This window comes from Haliaeetus leucocephalus, unplaced genomic scaffold (assembly GCF_000737465.1).
Source record: "Haliaeetus leucocephalus isolate CR32 unplaced genomic scaffold, Haliaeetus_leucocephalus-4.0 Scaffold678, whole genome shotgun sequence".
Lineage (NCBI taxonomy): Eukaryota > Metazoa > Chordata > Aves > Accipitriformes > Accipitridae > Haliaeetus > Haliaeetus leucocephalus.
In genome coordinates, this window is record NW_010973114.1 from 4,851,120 (window position 1) to 4,869,569 (window position 18,450).

The following is an 18,450-nucleotide window of genomic DNA, read 5'->3' on the forward strand; positions in this document are numbered from 1 at the left end:
ATAAGATTTTTTGGTTTCCTACTGACGTTTTACTTTGTCTATATATGCCAGTAAAATGGCCAGTCCTATGCTGGAGTACATAGATTTAAAGATATGCTTGTAATCAGATGAGTATCACAAATGGGTTTATTTTCACTGGGTTCTAAGAGCTGCCACAAAACAGGCAAAGGAAACTTTATTTTTAAGCATTAGAGTGGGTCGTTATGCCGTGCTATTGGATCACTAACAAACTATTACCAGCTAACTAGTGAGTAATTACTGTCAGGCAGGCCATGTGATGGTCAATTTATTAGCTGTTGCAGCAAAAACGAATCTACCAAATGTGTGCCAAAATGAGTCAAGTGGACTGCTCCAGCCAGGATCCCTAACACCCACAGGCGAAACAGGGTGATGAAATTATTGTTGACAATCCTAATCTGCCACGTCAGTGTTGTAATAGTAATCAGGATCTTCTTTAGCAAACTAACGTTGCATTCTTGAAAAAGATGGGATTCTTCTTCTTGCTGGTTTTAACTGGCTTTCTCTAAAGGGGGACAGGTTGGATCTCTGTTGGCATTCAAGCTGATCTCTTTCATGTAGGGTGTCTGGATTTCTGTCTCTGGTGTTTGTCCTAAAACTCCTTTAATGTCAATTCTGCATCTTGCAGTCGTTCCTACCGTTCTTTGCATGTACAGGAGCAATCCAGTGAGACCTCAGCTTTACAAAATGAGGGCACAACATCTCCAGAGCTCTGGGAGTGCTTCTTTACTATTTTTGGAACCAGCTCTATTGCTTCTATAATAGGAAGGCTTCTGGAAGCTTTCTCCTTCCCCTCGCCCCAAGAAAGTAGCCTTTCAGCTGAGCTTTCATTAATTCAGGATCTGCATGGCAAAACAAATCTAGTTTTATACGCTAAATAATTCAGACGTGGCTCATGGATCACATGGCCTCAAATGCACAGTGTTACAGTGAGTATCTTTACCCATACCCCATAACCTGAGGATGCAGCAGCTGTAACCCTGCTCAGGGCTGTTTAGCTACCCCCTGTTTATCATTCAGGGCACACCATAGGTTATGTGGTGACAAGGAGTGCCAAAGTAGGTGGTAGCTTTCTAGAAAGCAGAGTAATGTGTGATCTGGGTGCGTTTGTTGCCAGTGCTGCAGCAGCGTTGGCAAGTAAGGGATTTATTGGTTTTGTTCTCCTCTTGGATCAAGCAGAACAAATCTAATGAGCCAGTTCTTAACTTCTTCCCAGTTGAGCAACGGATGATGTCCTTACCCAAATTGTGCAATGCAGCTAAAACCTTTCAGGAATAGTTGAACAAGGGAGACGCTTGTGATAGATTCTCCACCCCACCTCCCTGCCCCATTAAAATACAGGGTTAACAAGGTGCAGCAGAGCTTATCTGTTCTTTATTTTATTTTCTTTTTCCCTTCTGAGATTTTCCTTTTGAGAAGAGAGGGGCTGACTTAGTCCTTCTGATGCTAGCCACACCTGGAGGAGAAGAAAGCATGAGAGCTACAAATTTAAAGCCTTTCATTCTTTATTGACATGATCTTGGAAGGAAGACAGGTTCTCCCTGTAGTGCTTCATTAGAATAAGCATTTCATATGCTTATCAGTGCAGCAAGTAGCCCTGTTTGACAGCAGTGAAGAGTCAAATGTCTTGAAGCCCTACACGCTCATTTCCCTGCTTCAGAAACACGCTGTATTTTGCACACTGTGCATTCAAAAGTGTTCTTTTGCACTGACATGAAAGAAGCTAAAAAACTGCTTTGTGGCAGACACCTTTCCTGGCATGATTCAAGGCATGGATTTGAGACACCTGAGTCCAGTCTGAGTTGCTGAGAACCTCATCCTGCTGGGTTTTGCTAGTGCCTGCTAGGTCTGGGGGTAAGTAGTATGGATGGGAGCTTGGTGGAGCTTTGAGAGTGGGTGCAGTGAATTTGGTGGGGAAATGAGCCAAGAGCAATGGTAAGGAGGTTCTGTTGCTTGGCCAGCTCTATTGCCAGTACCTAGAAGAAGTGGTATCGGCAGGTTTTGGTGTGTAAGTAGACAGGGGAGGCTCTCCCCGTTTATTGCAGCTGGAGCGTCTGTGGCAGCTTTATTGCTTCTAGGTTAGATAACATCAGATCTATGTAAAGTTACAACTTTTGACTATCAAACGGAGAGGAAGCTGAGTACACAAGGTTTCACAAGGCAAACGGTGTTTATGATGGCTTCTGTAGCTTCCTGCTGCAGGTGAAGAGGCCAAACTGCAGTTCAGCAGGACTCAAGAGAATCTCATCTGATTGTAGTTGTTAATCTTTGCATCTCTTAATGCTCATAAGTTGGATACGGTGTCTTTACTAAATACCTACTTTCATGCAAGGGTTTGTTGCCAGCTGCGGATGGATGGAAACACAAACGTGAGGTCACTCTGAAACTCTTTGCAAGATAGCTTTAGTTAAAACGTGCTTGTTTTGTCTTATTTTGCCTGAGGCTGTTCTAGTAAAGAAGTGAAATGTAGCTAGTGAACTTAGTGTTAAAAGGTAGTTCTTTAAGGTGTTTAAAATAGGTAGATCCTACACGAAGAACAGTTAAAAAGGAGAGGGTTGCATTCCTATGGATGTCTGAGAGGCTGACTGTGAGGACCTGGTGTATCATCTTGCTGTCTGAACTAGTCTGGGAGCTGCTGCGGATCGCTGGTTGTTACCATGGAGTGTGAACGTTGGGACTAGGGAAAGCTTTCTGTTTGGGGAGGGAAGGAGGGTGGGCTGGAGAGATGGCTAGGCTGGGAAACGGCAGAATTGCACGTCTGGTGAAATCTGCTTTTAGAGGCAAGTATCATGGAACAACCTAAACTTGAGCTGAGTGGTAGGGGAATGAATATGCAACCCTGTTCTTGCAAGAAAACAAAAACCCCCGTGGAGATCTCTACTATAAGGCCTCGGTGCTGGCTTTTTTTTTTTTTTTTTTAGGATTACCTGTCCCTCATAATGACTTTTTTGGTGTTAACTCTTCTGAGTTCCCCTCTGAAATACTCGTCATTGCTTTCTTCTGCGTCCTGAGTGTGCTGATGCTCTTTGCCCAGCTGATCCAGGGTGATGCAGAGCATCCTAAAGCTAGCCCTGCGTGGAGGTGGGGTGGTCAAGTCTGTTTTTACTGACAGTGTGATTGTTGCTGAGAATGAGTCCTGGGCCCAGGGCCTCCTTCCTAGAAAGCAAATATTCTGAAAGGATATGCCCATCCTTTGAACTCATTTGTTGATCAGTTACTGTTGCTACTGTTTAACATACACTTGCTCTTGCAGTAAAAGCTTTAGCTATCAAGATATCAAAAGCTTTAGTGTATTGCTGCACAGATGAAGAGACCTTGACCCCCCCCAGTTGAACCCACGCTAGTTGAGTTAATACTTTAGTTTTCCTGAACTGCAGCAGTGTTCAAAACCGATGATAAGATGGGGAGTTCTGTGGGACCATTCAGCGAATTGCTGTCTGTTGCTGGGAGGACGTGATGCTTACTGCTGCCAAAATCTGAGTCCTTCCCACATCTTATGCATAAAGGCATATGTTTGGGGGTGGTTTCAGAAAGGGAGAACAACACGACTAGGTTTTTAACTTCCTCTTCTGTTTTGTTTCTCTGTGCATCTGTATTTCAGTTTTTGGGCTGTACCGAACTGTGTGCAAAACTAACAAATCAGCTGAAGCACCTACTGATAAGGATCAGCCTTGGTAAAGAAACACACTGTGGTAGTTAAAAGGCAGTAAGTATCTCTGTGCTAGCTTGGATGCTGATGTTTTTTTTCTTTTTTTTTTTTTTTTTTAATTCACAAGCACAGCTTTTTACTACTTACACAGTAGGAATTTGTCAGTAGCTTGCTGGCATTAATAGTCTATTTCAGCTCTTTTCTATAGCCCAGCAGCTAGAGGAGGGGAAAAAGCATGCTTTGTATGGAGTTGTGTTTGGATCTCTGCTGCAGTGCCCATCTGAACTTGTCTGTGTCTATTTTGTCAGCTTTTGCTTCCCTCTAGTAGGTGCTAGTACCTTCTTAAAACGCATGACATCCCACCATACAATGCCTGTGCTTGGATCAGGGTTATGACTGCCCCTGACCTGAACCAGTTCTCTTGATGGTTTTGCTTCTCCAGCTTTTTACTGCAAACAAGATACCTTTTGGTTTCAATTTCTTTGTCTGGCTTTTTATCGTTTACTTCTCAATTGATTTGCAAAGGAGTAGGGCTGGGACAAAACATCTGGTATTCCTGACTAGGAATACATGGAGAGAGTTTTAGCTATTGAAAAAGTGACTGGCATTCTTGAAATGGTATGGTTGCATTTATTTAGGTGTGGATATAATCATGTTTCTGTGATACAGTTCCTGCTGAGTCTGAAATGCTAGTGTCAGTAAAGCCAGAAGGAAAGCCAGACAAAAGCTTGGAAAAAAGTCAGAATTTCAGTGCCTCTTACTGATGGTTCATGGGAAAGTAATGATTTTGTGTTTAACTTTTGATTTTCATAAGGCACTAGGCATATGCTTTTTTCTCTGTGAATTACTGTTTGTATATATATATTTTGCAGCCCACAAAACATTAGAAATGGCTGATTTTTGTGCCTAGGTTTCACTCTTGCAGGTAGTCCTTGTTAGAGGCTCTGGGTAGTCTAATGAAAATGGTGTTTAACTACCAAGCTTCAATTTATGCTGCTGTTAACCACAGCAGCCTAACTCCTTGTCTTTCTCAATTTATGGAGTAGAGGGCATACTCTCATCCTCCTGCTCTGCCAGTGCAATGCCTCCGGCTTCTCCATCTGACATGTTTCTTTGCCTTGTGTAGAGCTCAGCAGAGGTTTCTTCATGGAGACTGAAATGTGTTTATGTAATATTTTATATATTATTTTAGGCTCCTGCTTACTCAAATGTAGGCAAATGATTAACCTCTTATTCACCATCACTAGAGGAATCGTGAAATTGCTATAGCAGACATCAAATCAGATAGATCTAAACCAGTTTCCGTTTTCCCTGTCTGGACAGTCATCCTTCATCACTTTCTTGGCGAGTGTGGCTGCCAAGTTAGAGCAGGCTTTCCAGGCCAGGAGTGTTTAGTGGCAGCGTTGAGTTGTAAACCAAATTGGTCAAGCACTGATTAACTGAGCTATGCATAGGTAGGTGCTCTTCTGCGTGGGAGTTTTTTCTCTCTGGTAGGTGTTGGGAAAGGGGTGATGTGAGAGGCTCCATCTCTGCGAGAGCTCTGCTGCCAGCAAGCACAAACCTCCAGCGAGTGCTGTACTGTGGAAATGCCACTGTAGGAATAGGGCAGCAGTAGGAGCACTGGGCAAAGCTGCTGAAAAGGAGAGAGCAACCTGCTGCACTAAATCACAAATCCCCTGGGGACACAGCTCTATAGTTAGCATTTTCAAATGGCATTCCTTTATTACGGCATCATTGTGCATGGTCCTCTAGAGAGGAAGCAAATGATCTTTAAAACAATCTGCTGGCAACTCAGGCTTGAGTATTTGAGTTTTTCCAGGGCTCTTTTGCTGTGTCACTTTTTCCTTTTATGTTCCAGCTCGAAGGTTGTTGTTCTTTCACTGTCAAAGTACGTTAAAGCGCCGGTAATGGTGTCTACTCCAAGGACAAGACGTAGAAGGCAGCAACCTAGTGCGAACGAGAGATACTGCAGAACAGTTTTGTTTTGGTGAAATCTGCTGTCTTATCTGTGTGTGATGCAAAGACGGGGCAGTTTTCACAAGGCTTGGAGGCTGCATGGTGGCATGTTTTTTGTCCTTTATGAAATCTGCCACGTTATTTTGATTAGAATGCTAACGTAACTCCTGGCAGCGTCAAATCTTAACTGCTAGCACCGATTTCCCTCCAAAGCTTGATGCGGTGTTAACAAGCAGAAAGATCTTGTGCGTCCTGTTTTCGTGGAGCTCGGAAGACAGCGTGTTCCATGGGAGGTGCCAAGGTGGTGCTGCAGTCGTATATAAGGTGAAGCAGCATTGCTCGTGCAGACAGGCTGTTGTGGGGGGCATTAATTTGTATTTTAATGGTGTTCAGAAACTCCAGCTGCAATAATGGCATGACGATGTTAAGTTCTTTTATATTTTTACATATATGTTATATGTATGTGTATGCATGTATGTGTGTGCGTATGTATTTTCTCTCTCTCTTGGGAAAGGATCCTTGTCCTGATCATCTGTGCTTCAATCGCTGCTGTACTGGAATGTGATCTTCTTATATACGTCTTGTTTGTTCAGTTTCTAGGTGGCAGAGACACAGTGAAGCTCTCTGTGGAGCAAGGAAAGCTGATGGGGGAGCCTTGCGCGTAACCCAGGATGGACTGGCTGTGACGTGCCTTAGCTGGAGAGGTAGTTACGATGAAGAGTTCCTGCAGAGCTGGCCTCCACAGGGAACCGCTGAATTCCACATCCTCCACCTTCCATCAAGTGAAACGGTATGAACAGACTGGCTGGTCTGCCTATAGTTAAGTATTTAGCATCCATTTAGTTAGCCTTCTCCTTACTTACCTATTGTCTTGCATGTCACTCAAATGTTTGGTCCAAATTCTTACTTTCGGGTAGTGTTTAAGTGAAATGTTGTAATGGCTTAAGGGCAGAAATGTTCTTTGACATTTTTATTTGATAATGACAACTGCAGATTCACTACAGCTGGTACTGTACTTGGAGAAATCTTTGGGTTTTCTAGCAACGGCTGTAAATCAATTTGGGAACATGGCTTTGAAGTAGAAGTTAATTGGAGAATGGCTTGTCATAGTAGCCTTTAAAACATGCAGTCAGCTTAAAGCAAGTGGAAATACTGGCAATCGTTGTGGTTTGTCTTACTATGGAGTAAGTAATTAGATTAGTTTAAGCTCAGATTTTGTATTGCTCACTCTCCTGTGTCTCTTATTAAGAAGAAATGCACGATTGATTTCAAACACTTGTGCTTATGTGACAATTAAGTGAACGCCTCTCACTGTGTCTCGTTATAGGAACACCATACAGAACAACTTGTCCTTATGCAAATGCAAGAACATGCCAGTTTGAGTTCAAGCTACTTGAAAATATATGTATCATTTTTTTTCTTTTTCTGAAACCAAGACTCTTAAACTTCCTCAGTCTGGAGGAAGAGAGCCAGCTTTCTGGTTTCCAAAAGCCATGTGGGTTTAAAGCAAACTTCAGCCTTTGTTCTTTGTGGTTGTGTACACAGCATATACTTGCTATGTTAGTCTCTTGGTAATTTAGTGCTGCAAAAGACTTCCTGGGTCACCCAGCTCCTTGCTCTCCCAAGCAGTATCTCATAATCCCTTTTGTAAATTTAGAAGTCTAGCCTTAAAAACAATTACATCTTTTCTTCTCTCCTCCTGTAGATTAAGCCATTACTGAAGATGACAGATCTAGCTGTGCGATTAGGAGCCTTCATTTGATTCCCAGACTGAACATTCATGCCAGCTTATATACTCATTTGAGCTTCTGTTGCTTTTTTTTTTCTTTTGCGTAAGGCCTGCTTCTTCTTTTTAGTGGTTTACCTCTTCTGCTGTATTCTGTAAAATGTGGTGGTATACCTTCACCTGTGGTTTTGCTGTGCTGAATGACCCAAGTGTTATCTAGTAGCTTCTTGAACAACAGCTGTCATCGTTGTTCTCTGTGTGGATGAATCTCCTCTGAGTCATGTCAAAAAGTGTATGCTGTACTCCAGAGCAGATCTGGTGGGAGGGCTTTTAACTGCTGCCTTGAATATATCACATAATCACCTCCACTTGCCTCTGTTTCATAGATATGTCTATGGTGGCCAACGCACCTTTCTTAGTTACCTCCAAAACTTCTTGGTGTTTAGCTTTCTGGTGCATCACCAGCTGGATTTCAAAACTCTCTTCCATTTCTGTTACTTGGTGCTTTGTGCCTCTGCTGTATTGGTAGTACCTTTCATTTCTGTGGGTGCACCTGTAGTACTTGTGCTGAGGTCATTCCTAACAAAATCAGTGCGTTCCCAAGGCTGATTCTTGAGGCATGTCTTTGGTTTCCAGGCTGGTATTTTCTTATCCAGCACCACCTGGGGCTGTCTGCTGCAAGCCAGCTCCTTGGTCTGTTTTCCCATTCCTCTGCCAATCTGTCTTAACCGGTAAATCTTGTGTGCCTTCTGAAGTCCATGTGAATAAGAGATAGTACACTTCTCTAAAAAGATCACTGTTTTAAGAACCTTCAGGTTAGTCTGACATATCGAACTATTCCCTCTTCCCCCTTTTACTTTGTGTTGCCTTAATCCTTGCTTGCAAAACACCTTTATATTGAACTCAAGAGTACCAGGCCTGGAGAGGCTGCAATTTCTCTCCCTGCTCTTTCTCCCCTGCAGTGCCACCTCCAATGTACCATATGTTTTATTAACTCATATTGTTGCCTTTCAAGAGGTTTATAAATCTTGCTTCTTGGCCTGCAGTTCACGAGTCTGTCTATTTTGGATTCTAAAACTGAGATGAGCCACTCCTTGCAATTTTCATGAAGCTTTTTAATCTTCCCCCTGCCAATGTTCTTGTTCAAATTAACCCCTGGGCTTTTGCCCTCGTGATCACCCTTATCACCCCTGTTTAAAAATGATGCAAGGGCAAATTTAGTATTTTGTGTTGTACCTAGAGTACTCTTAATCTCTGCCTTGACCTTGCTTGCAGCCCTGTTTCTCTCCCTGTCCTTTGAACAAACTGAAGAACCTTTTACTATTTCTTTAAGTATCTTTGCAGTGGCTTAACACTGCACCAGGTTCTCATGTTTATTCCTAGACTTTTTGATCTCTAAGATAGAAGTTTCCAAGTGATGTGACCTGGTGACTTGAAACCTGTGTCTGCTACTTGTATCCTTCCCGAAGAAGGAATGTGTTCAGTTGGAGTTTCTTCTGTTCTTGTTTGGGATGTGTTCTTGGTAATGAAAACACCTTTTGACTCCTGGAGAATGCCTGCTGGGTTGTGCTGTCTGCAGCGAAATCCTCTGCACCGCAGTGCAGCTGACTTCATGAAGCAGTTCCTTTTGGCCTAGAGTTTCAAAAGAACAACCTGATGACTTGCCTTCAGATGTACTTTTGCTTATTCTTTCTTTTGAACTCTAATGATAGTGTGGTCCAAGGTTAATTTCTACAACCTTTCATGTGTTCTTATTATGTATGCACAAAAATGAAGACTAAATAGCATCACTTTTTTGTTGGTTCGTTAACTGTTTGAAGAAATTTGTTGCGCCATGATGTTAAGAAAGGTCTCGGTCCTCTTGCAGTTAATAGATTAGAAAACAAATGTTAAATCAAGATATATTTCCTTCCAGAAATGTTTTATCTGTCACTTACCTGTGCTGCTCTGGGCAGCTTTCAGCAGAAGACCTATAAAACCACCATTTTTTTTTTTTTCTTACTGTCCTTTTGTGATTTCTTCTCATCTTGGCCTCTTCCACCACAGGCATGTGTGCTATCCCATCATCTTTGAGCTACAGGTTTCTGGAGCAGCTTATAACCTTGAATACAAAATCTTTAAGTTTATTTTGTTCCTATCTGCTTTACATCATCTCTGTGTCGTCTGTAGTATGGTTGGGAAGCAGGTAGCATGGGTTTGAGCTTCCTCAGGCTCAACAAAGAATTGCTTCTACGTCACTCACTTCACGGTAGGTGCTTTTATACAAAAGACTGGCAAAGCAATGGCACATCTTCCTGTGTAAAATTTAGAAAGTAGCTGAGGCTGCTGTGCTTCATGGTGAAGGGTGTATATGTGTGTGCATTTACTTCAAAATGTGTTCAAAACTTATTAAAGGATGGGAGGCCTCAAACTGGAGTAGTCTGTGTGTTGGGCTTGGATGTGCAATCTGTCACCTGAAACCTCTGCTTGTTGAAGATGGTGCATTTTACGCATGATGGATTTTATAGCTGCTCCTGTGTACAGCTATATTTGGGTGTCGTCTCCCCCAAAGTCAGGTTATTTGACCACCTGACATGGGTGAACAAGCAGTGGGGGATCCAATGTTAAGTTAGGTGCCTACTTTGCATGTAGCTCCTCAGCTTTTTTGGGCCAGCTCTGCCTCACATTTGGCTTGCTCCCGCTTCACCCAGGCTGGCCGCTCAAGTGGAGAGTGCTGCTTCAGCAGTCAGATACCTTCTGTTTACTTTCAAAGCCTGTGATAATCCTCAACTTGCTCTCCAGTTGATGCAAGAGGCGGTTTCACAGGCGTTAGAAGGTGGGTCTTGATTTAATTTGAAGTTACTGCTGCAAGGGAGTGGGTTTTCTAGAAATCGGATGCCTCCACAGCTGCTGAAATCGAACCCACCCCTGGTCTGGAGCATCGTGCCTCCCAGCCCGCCTTTCTCTGAGCTTGGACACTTGCCACACGCCAGAACAAGCTCCAGTGAGTAGCAGAGAGTCTTCCATCCCGGCTGCTCGGTTGGGACTTTCCCGCCCCGGCAGAATCCGTGGAATGCCTTTGAAGCAGTTCTCTGTCTGCTTTGCCTTGCCCCGGCAGTGCAAAGGGGATGGAAATGGTACTGGAGATTGAGCCCAAAGGACCTACCAAGTCCTTCCAGAAATAACAAGTGGCTGACCACAGTTTAACTTGCATTCAGTACTCAGTCCTTCATAATTGTCAGTGTCCTTTACAGAGGAACTAAGCTCTATAGACAGAGAAATGGGATGCCAGGGAAGAGAAATGCCTTGCCAGAGGTTATGCTTGGTGTGGGTTTTTATTGTTGTTGGGGTTTGGGTTTTTTTTTTTTGGCTTCTGCCTTGTGTTAGTATGTCCTGAGGGTTTTTTCAGAGTTGTAGTTGGCACTGCCTGTGTAGTCAGCAACGCTAGGAACTTTTGTCGACTGGAGTTAGTGTTTACAAAAAGAAATCCACAGGAAACTTGGGAGTTTTGATTGAAATTTTCGCCTTAATAAAACCTTCCGTGCTTTGTGCAGAAAACTTGCAGTGTGAATATGCTGTTTGAGCAGATTACACTTTTTTTTTGTTGTTTTTCTTGCTGGCCAGAGGAAATCTTTTGGCTTCACAGGGCATCGTCAGAGTCCCTGACCCAGGTGCAGTGAGGGGCATCTAGGTTCTCTGTGGACCTTAGAAGGTAGTTGTGAAAATTTAGCCTTTCCTACCAGTTTTTCCTCCAGTTTTGGAGCTTCCACTAAAGCGACTCTGTTATTTTTTTTAGGCTGCTATGATTTAGAAGATATATAAATACAAAAGGATGCAGAAAGATTCTGGCTGGCTTGGCACAGTAGCTCATGGGCCTTCCCTTCAGTAGGGAGAGGAGGGGTACGTGTGTGTCTGCGTGTGTAGAAAGGCATATATTTCTATATCAATCCTGTGTAGTAAGTAACTTGATAAAACTGTAGTGGAAACAAGCTGTAGTTACTACTTGTAAAAACAGCAGTGTCATTCCAGAAGTTTAAGTATCCTGTTTTTCAGACATGGCTGATTAGAAATAGAAAAACTGGCCTTTTTATTTGATCAGCTTAAGGATGGAATAGCAGTATAAAGGCAGCACTGCTAGTTGTTTCAATGCTGATCATTCCTGGCAGAATTATCTCTTATCAGCAATTCAAAACCGCACATTTGGGATTGAAAACCTTTTATGCTTACTCCATGAACTTCTGAAGAGTCGTTTTCTCTAAAGATAAAATTAGAAACTCGATATCTTAAAGGGTGGAGGAAAGCAAACAGAATTATTCTGGAATTAAGTATCATAGGGAATTGTCAGTGACTTCACCTTTTAACAACTATTTTTGGCGTTTTTAAATATTTAAAAACTTACCTGCAGCTGCCACAATTCTCAGCTTGCCAGTGTTGAAATGTTGCAGAAATAAGGTAGTCTGTGGGTGGGGACTGGGCTCTGGTTCATCTTCAAAGCAATTTCTGCTGGGAAGCCTTGTTCTAATTCTAGGAGCTAGAAATGAAATGTGCTGCTGATGTGCAGGGAAGAAGCTATGTTTGCCTAAAAGTTTGTTCTTCTTAATGTTCACAGCAAAGTGTGTGTGGGGTGGGGGCTTGTTTTTTCCAAGTGACACTTTCAGGTAAGGTCCATTACTAACATCCCTTTCAAAATGGAAGTTCTCTTCCCCGCTGCCCAAAAACTGGGAAGCAGATGACACTGCGATTAAGCTGGTCAGATGAAGTTAGCAGTATTCTTTATAGCTGTCTGAAGTTATTAAATGAAGGTTTTCTTTAAATCTGGATCCATTAAAACAGTGCAATGAACTGAATGCTGAATTCAAATGAGGCAATTATTCTGGCAGTAAAACTTCTGACTAAGGCATAATTTTGTTATGTAAATTATAACTTTTCAACCTTAAATGGTATTGTTGGCTGAGCCAGAGGCTAACTGAAACATAGGAGGAAATATAACCTTAAACGAGAAATCTGTAATAGGTGAGGCATAACTCTACCCTTTGTCTTTCTCCATAGACCAGAAATAGCTGGGAGCAGCTGAACGAACTTTGCTGGCTAAACATGTCCTCTAAGCATGTTGGGGTAACCAGTTTGGTCCTGTTTTCATTCGTATAATACCTCGTCTCACCTTCGTTTGCAGCTTCACTTAATGAAGGGTGTTGAACCAATTGTCTCGCTGGATTCCTGAAAACTGCTTGAAGAAGGCCTTTTAAAAACACATTCAGCTCATCTTTCAGACACCCTGGCATGAAAACTCATGAATGAAATTTGATCTGCTCCTAGCTCATGAGATTTCAACGTGCAAAGTCGTGTATTTAATTGTATTCACCTCTTCTCCCCAGGGTACGGTGGCGGCCAGCCATCGGAGCTTCTCTCTCTCTCTCTCTACTCTGAAAAAGCACAGCTCCAAAATGCCCTTCTGGATGGGGGAGGGAGGGCTGCAGGCACTGTTCTCTGCAGCAGCTTGCTGCAGTGGTTCACCTGCTGCCCTTCTGCGCTGGGCACTGGCCTGAGCACATGGTGGCCTGATCCTGTTTAGCTATAAAGTGCCACCGAGCTAAGGCAGACGCTGTGGAAAATGAAGCTGAAGTAAACTACAGCAGCCTTGCTTTCCCATTCTCTTCTATTCATCTATTTCAGCACCCTGAAGTTCTATTTTTATCAGATTATTTTAGTTTTTAGCATCCAACTGAGAAGGCAAACAAAATAGCTCGTTTGCATTTTGCAGAGGAGACTAAACTGGGAGGTGACCCAACTCCAACAAGAGCTGGAATTAGCACGCAGAAGGCATGGGGAGAGAATTAACCCAGGGACTAGGTAGGTGTATCTGCAGTAACGGGAGCTCTCTTACCCCGCCAGTCTGTAGGTGAACTGCAGATGGGTTTGGCACTGTCTGGTTGCTAGAGTGAGGTGATGATCTTTCTGTAAAATCGGGAGGGGAGAGAACATAACAGCGTCCTTTCCCATGTCTGCCTCCTGGCCTTCAAAGCACTGCACAGGACCAAAGGGTTCTCCTAGGTTTTGTGCACACTCATAGAAAGGTGAACTAAGCCCTTCCTCTTGATGTACCTCCCCAAAACCTCTCTGCCCGCACTTGTCATCTGTCCCCTCGCTATTTATCACTAGGGCCAGAAGGAAGAACCAAAACCTCAGGGGAAAGCAATGGTTAAGCAGCATGGCTCCTTCTAGTGCAGGAGGTTTCCTCTGCTTAGAGAGGTGCAGGTGGTGCCTGGCCGAGTTGCTGCCTTGGTGCTCTCAGGTGTGTTGTGTTAGCAGCTGGAAGTGGAGCGCCTTGCTTTGAAAGCCTTCTCTTGGCTGGCTCCGCTGCTGTCTGGCTCAGCTCTCCCTTCTGCCATCGGTAACTCTGGAGAGTCCATAGCCCTGGCTAATCCGTGGGGCAGGGCTGCCTGGAAGGTCCCCAAGCTGCGCTCCAGATTGCTCGTACGGCACGTCCGTGTGCGTTCTTGGTCAGCATCTGCTGTTACGACTTGCCTCTTACAGCCATCCTGCGTGCTCTGGCGGGTCTGCTTGAGGGGTGGGTGAGCTGGGTTCCTTCCTCCTCGTGTGCTTACCCCACGGGTACCCTGCGTAGCATCCACAGGGATGTCTTGAGGTAGGTGTGTGTGTCCTGATCGCGCTGCAGCGTGGCAGGGCAGAGCCTGGCTGCGTCTGATACAAACCTGCCATGTGTGAACCGCAGGTGTTAAAACTATAAATCCATCTGCCTTTGTAGATGTTACGGCTTGAGGTTTTTAATTAAAAGCTGTTTTTAGGCTAGAAATGCAATACCAAAGCAACTGTTTTGGTGGTGGCTGTCAAGGGAAACGTTCAGTGTCTGAATGTGTCCGTATCGGCTCGTGATAAATGTGGCATTGAACCTGCTGTTCTTAAACTAGCAAGCATGGATTATCCCCGTTTCAAAAAGGAGGCCTTTTAGTGTAACCATTCAAAGATTACCATGGAAACATAATCTATACTTAGTTCTGTAATATGCTTATGTGATACTCCTGGGAGAAGAGCCTGAAGTCTCCTGATAATTGCATCCTATGTGGCAGTGCCCTGGGCTTTTGTGTTTTTGAGCTTTGAATTGAAGATTACTGCAAAGGTGAAACAGAAAAGAGGAGTTGAGTGCCTGGGATCGTTGCAGGAGTGGTGCTGCTGCTGTAATGTCAGCAGCATCCAAGTGTCTCCTTCACAGCTCTTAAATTCTTAACCATAAAAACACATACTTGAAAGCGGTTCTATTCAGCTGTATATGATGCTTTGTCACTTTTGGGTGGGGCATCTGATGTATAGCATAAAAACCCTTATGGGAAGGTACACTAAATTTGGTACTATTGATATACCAAGGGATAGATTGCATTTTGGGTGGTATTAGGAGATTAGATATCTGCTGGGATCCCTGAAGAATGTAGTTACACTTGCTAATTTCCCTTTTCAGCTTTAACTGTACTTTATCTGCTGAAAAGAAAATATATATATAAAAAATACATCTGGTAGCTAATATCAAGACAAACCCTTTGACCCACATGTGCCTTACAACAGGATTAAGAGATGAATGGGCAGAAGGATGGCTCTAACTCTAGAATGAACCTCTAGCTATGTTTGCACAACAGATAGAACTTAAATGTTAGGATTTCTCCTTGCATCTCCCTGGAAACAGATTTCTCTAACAGGAAGATCTCTGCTATCCTTAAGATTATAATCCTATTGCAAGAAGTTCTCCAAGGGTGGATGTTGTAGCCTGGTTACTGCTTTTCCTTTCTTGTGTGGTTCCTTTTGAGGTGTGGGCTGCTATTCTAATAGGAGGCATGCTGGTGCCTACTCTAGGCCACCTTCTCTAATTCCAGGCAGGCATATTTTGCAACTATAACTTCTTCCCTTTCTGTTTTTCTAGGGTTTCTGGTATGCACTTAAAGCCATATCTCAAGTTACAGAAAAAAGAGCGATCTCCAGAAATAAGCCAGGATTCCCTGAGAGGCCCACCTATGAGCCATCAGAGATCAGCACAAGAAGAAAAATACACGAACAACTGCACCAAACTGAGCGTTTTCCCAAAACCCTCCCTTGTGACTCCATCCCAAAAGCTTCTGGGGATTATTTATCCAAATACTATGTGCAATATGAATGGGAAAGGTCCAGCGGATGGTCCGAGTGCAAGGGAAAAGAAGAACGCCCTGTCTGCGACGATCCACCAGGGAGAAGAAGGGGAAGGGCCTCTGGATGTCTGGGCTGTAGTGAAACCTGGCAATACAAAGGAGAAGATTGCGTTCTTTGCAGCCCAGCAATGCAGCAGTAACAACCGGCTAGGCTCCATGAAAATTAAAAGCACGTGGGATATCGACGGAAGAACAGCTAAACGCAGGAAAAAGTCGGTAGATCTTAAAAAAGCCAAAATTCAACTGGAAAGAATGAGGGAGGCGAATGTCAGGTGCTCCCAGCCGGAGCCTTTTGCCTGTGGCATCGAGCACTGTTCGGTGCATTACGTGAATGACAACGGTGATGGTGTGTTCCCGGGCCGGTCCCTCTCGGTGATAGAGATGGTAGCCTTTCTGGAGCAACGAGCAAGTGCTTTACTGGTAGACTGTGCGAAAACCTGCACGCATGCTTCTACTACGAGGCTGAACGCTCAGCCTAAAGGTGCGCTTCCCAGCTCAGACCCTTTCTCCTCCGCCGGGGCGTGCGAGGTACCTGCGGAGAGGGGACCTTGCGGCAATAGCGAGCAGCAGCAGAGCGAGCCTGTGCGTGTGCTGGACATGGTGGCCAAGCTGGAGTCGGAGTGCCTAAGACGCCAGAGCGAGCGGGAGGCTGGGAGCCTCTCGCGGAACAACAGCTTCCGCAGAAATGTCGGGAGGGTGCTCCTGGCGAACGGCACCCAGCCCGAGGGAGAGGTGGGGAAGGTCTGCTCGGGGGTCCTGGCTCCGGGGGATGGCTTGGAGGAGGCAGGTGTAGCAGAGGCCGGCTACGGAGGACAGTGCGGTCCTCTGGGTGACGCAGAGTTGTGGGATGGTGCTGCCTCTGCTCGGCAGCCTTTTCCTTCTGGGCTGGATACTCGGATGGGGAATGTGAACTCGGGACTTGCTCATGCAGTGTTGGCGATAACCGCTGGCAGGAGCGATACTGAAACGCGAATTGAGCCTCCCAGACCTCTGCCATCTGCATGTCCGGCTGCTGCCAGGTTGCCACCGGATTCCTTGCAGAGCAAGAATGCGACTGTTGATTGTACGTCGAAAGAGCCTGTAATTTTGCCAAAGCAGAGTCTGCATCCTGCTAGGAAGGAGCCCTTATGCATCAGTATATCGGTCACCAAGACTGAGAAAGGATGCAGGAAAGAGAAGGTCTCTAACGCCAGTGGTAGTGAAGATCCACTCCCAGGGAGGCTGTTTTTCCTCCAGGCTGACCAGCCTGCTGCTCAGGAGCAACAGCCGCTACGGGAAAGTACCCAAGAAAAGCCAGGAGAAGTAGCCCAAAATGAGGATGAGGATGCTTTGGTATCTGACAGATCATGCGTCAGAAACAGTGTCCCTACAGAGCCATCTGCCCTTTCTGTTCCTCCGACAGAAGGGGCTTTGCAAGTACTTGATGCTTCCTGCTTAAAAAGGCAGGTTTCGCATGACTTTTTGGAGACCAGGTTTAAAATTCAGCAGCTTTTGGAGCCTCAGCAGTATATGGCCTTCTTGCCTCACCACATCATAGTGAAGATCTTTGGATTGCTTCCTACTAGGAGTCTGGTTGCCCTAAAATGCACTTGCTACTACTTCAAATTCATCATTGAATATTACAACATCAGGCCAGCAGACTCCCGCTGGGTCCGCGATCCCCGCTACAGAGAAGACCCTTGCAAGCAGTGCAAGAAGAAATACGTGAAAGGGGATGTATCACTGTGCCGGTGGCATCCCAAACCATACTGTCAAGCTTTACCGTACGGGCCTGGGTACTGGATGTGCTGTCACCGGTCTCAGAAGGGCATCCCGGGCTGTAAGTTAGGTCTTCATGACAATCATTGGGTTCCTGCCTGCCACAGCTTTAACCGTGCTATTCATAAGAAAACCAGAGGAGCGGGAGCTGAAGTGGAAGAAGAATATTAGTGCACATACACTTTCCTGCGAGATTGTTTGGGGTAGGAGGAGATTCTCATGCCTTGTGCTGTTTACAGTGTATATAATTGTCGTGTTTTTTTTTCACAGGGCTATGAAACTGCACATACTTAAACACAAGAGCCTTTACCTTTTAGATTAAAGATAGCTTTTAGTCCATCTATGTAAATAACACTATAAAAACTAATTGTACATACAGAGTCTACAGCTGGCTGAACAACGTAATCACTACAATGCAGCTATGATAGTGTTGCGGCTATAGTTGTGTGTGTTTTTAAGTGTCTTGTTTCAAAAATCTGTATATCCTGTATAATATATGAATGTTTCTGAGAAGAAACTCTAAATAGGTAAAGGTCAACTTGTTTAAAGAATCTTCAGACAACTTAACTGGACAACCTTAAAATTAGACTAGAACAGATCCATTATAGTAGTGTGGCAGTGGATAAAAAGAGAGGAATATTATTGTATAGTCAGAATATAAAAAAAGTTCTTGTCTACCCTACCCATCTTGTCTGTTTGGTTTTTTTTTTGTTTTTTTTTTTTTTTTTTTTTTTTTACTTAAATAAAACATGCATTCTAGATTTGCCTTACCAGCCTTTCTCTTGTAAGACTTTTGCCCCAAACTAAAACCACTGTAAAACACGTAGCAGAAACTTGGTACTGTGATGTTGCTCAGATGTGCAGTGTGCTTCCTGTAGAAAACTAGTCCTCCTACTAAAAAAGAAACAAACCAACCCCTCTATATTACTTGGAGAACTCCCTGCTGTAACATTCACAAATTCCAGCTTTTCTTTTCCCTCCCATCAGCTGTGTGTGCAGCCGAGGCTCGAGAGAGGCTCCTGGTGTCCAGAAAGCTGGTGCTAGGTGTGTAAAATTTGCAAAAATGGGGACTCTCTGGTTTAAGTCCTGCTTCTCAACTCTTGTGTCCGCCCCTCACCTGTGCCCCAGATGCTGGAGGACAGAGCGTGGGTCCAGCAGGGTGAAAGTGGAGT

The 18,450-nt window shown here is 44.3% G+C and overlaps 1 protein-coding gene across 3 annotated transcripts in view; it reads left to right on the forward strand.

Annotated features, from left to right (window-relative positions):
- Positions 1–17,957, forward strand: part of FBXO34 (F-box protein 34) — a 40,362-nt gene extending 22,405 nt beyond the window's left edge. For 2 of the 3 annotated variants that reach the window (XM_010579810.1, XM_010579809.1), the window contains 3 exons: positions 3,620–3,724; positions 6,217–6,413; positions 15,259–17,957. In XM_010579810.1, the coding sequence (XP_010578112.1) occupies positions 6,337–6,413; positions 15,259–17,449 (2,268 nt within the window). In that variant the 5' untranslated portion in view covers positions 3,620–3,724; positions 6,217–6,336 and the 3' untranslated portion in view covers positions 17,450–17,957. The remainder of the gene's footprint in view (positions 1–3,619; positions 3,725–6,216; positions 6,414–15,258) is intronic. The other variant, XM_010579811.1, reaches the window with a different exon arrangement.
- The last annotated feature ends 493 nt before the right edge of the window (positions 17,958–18,450 follow it).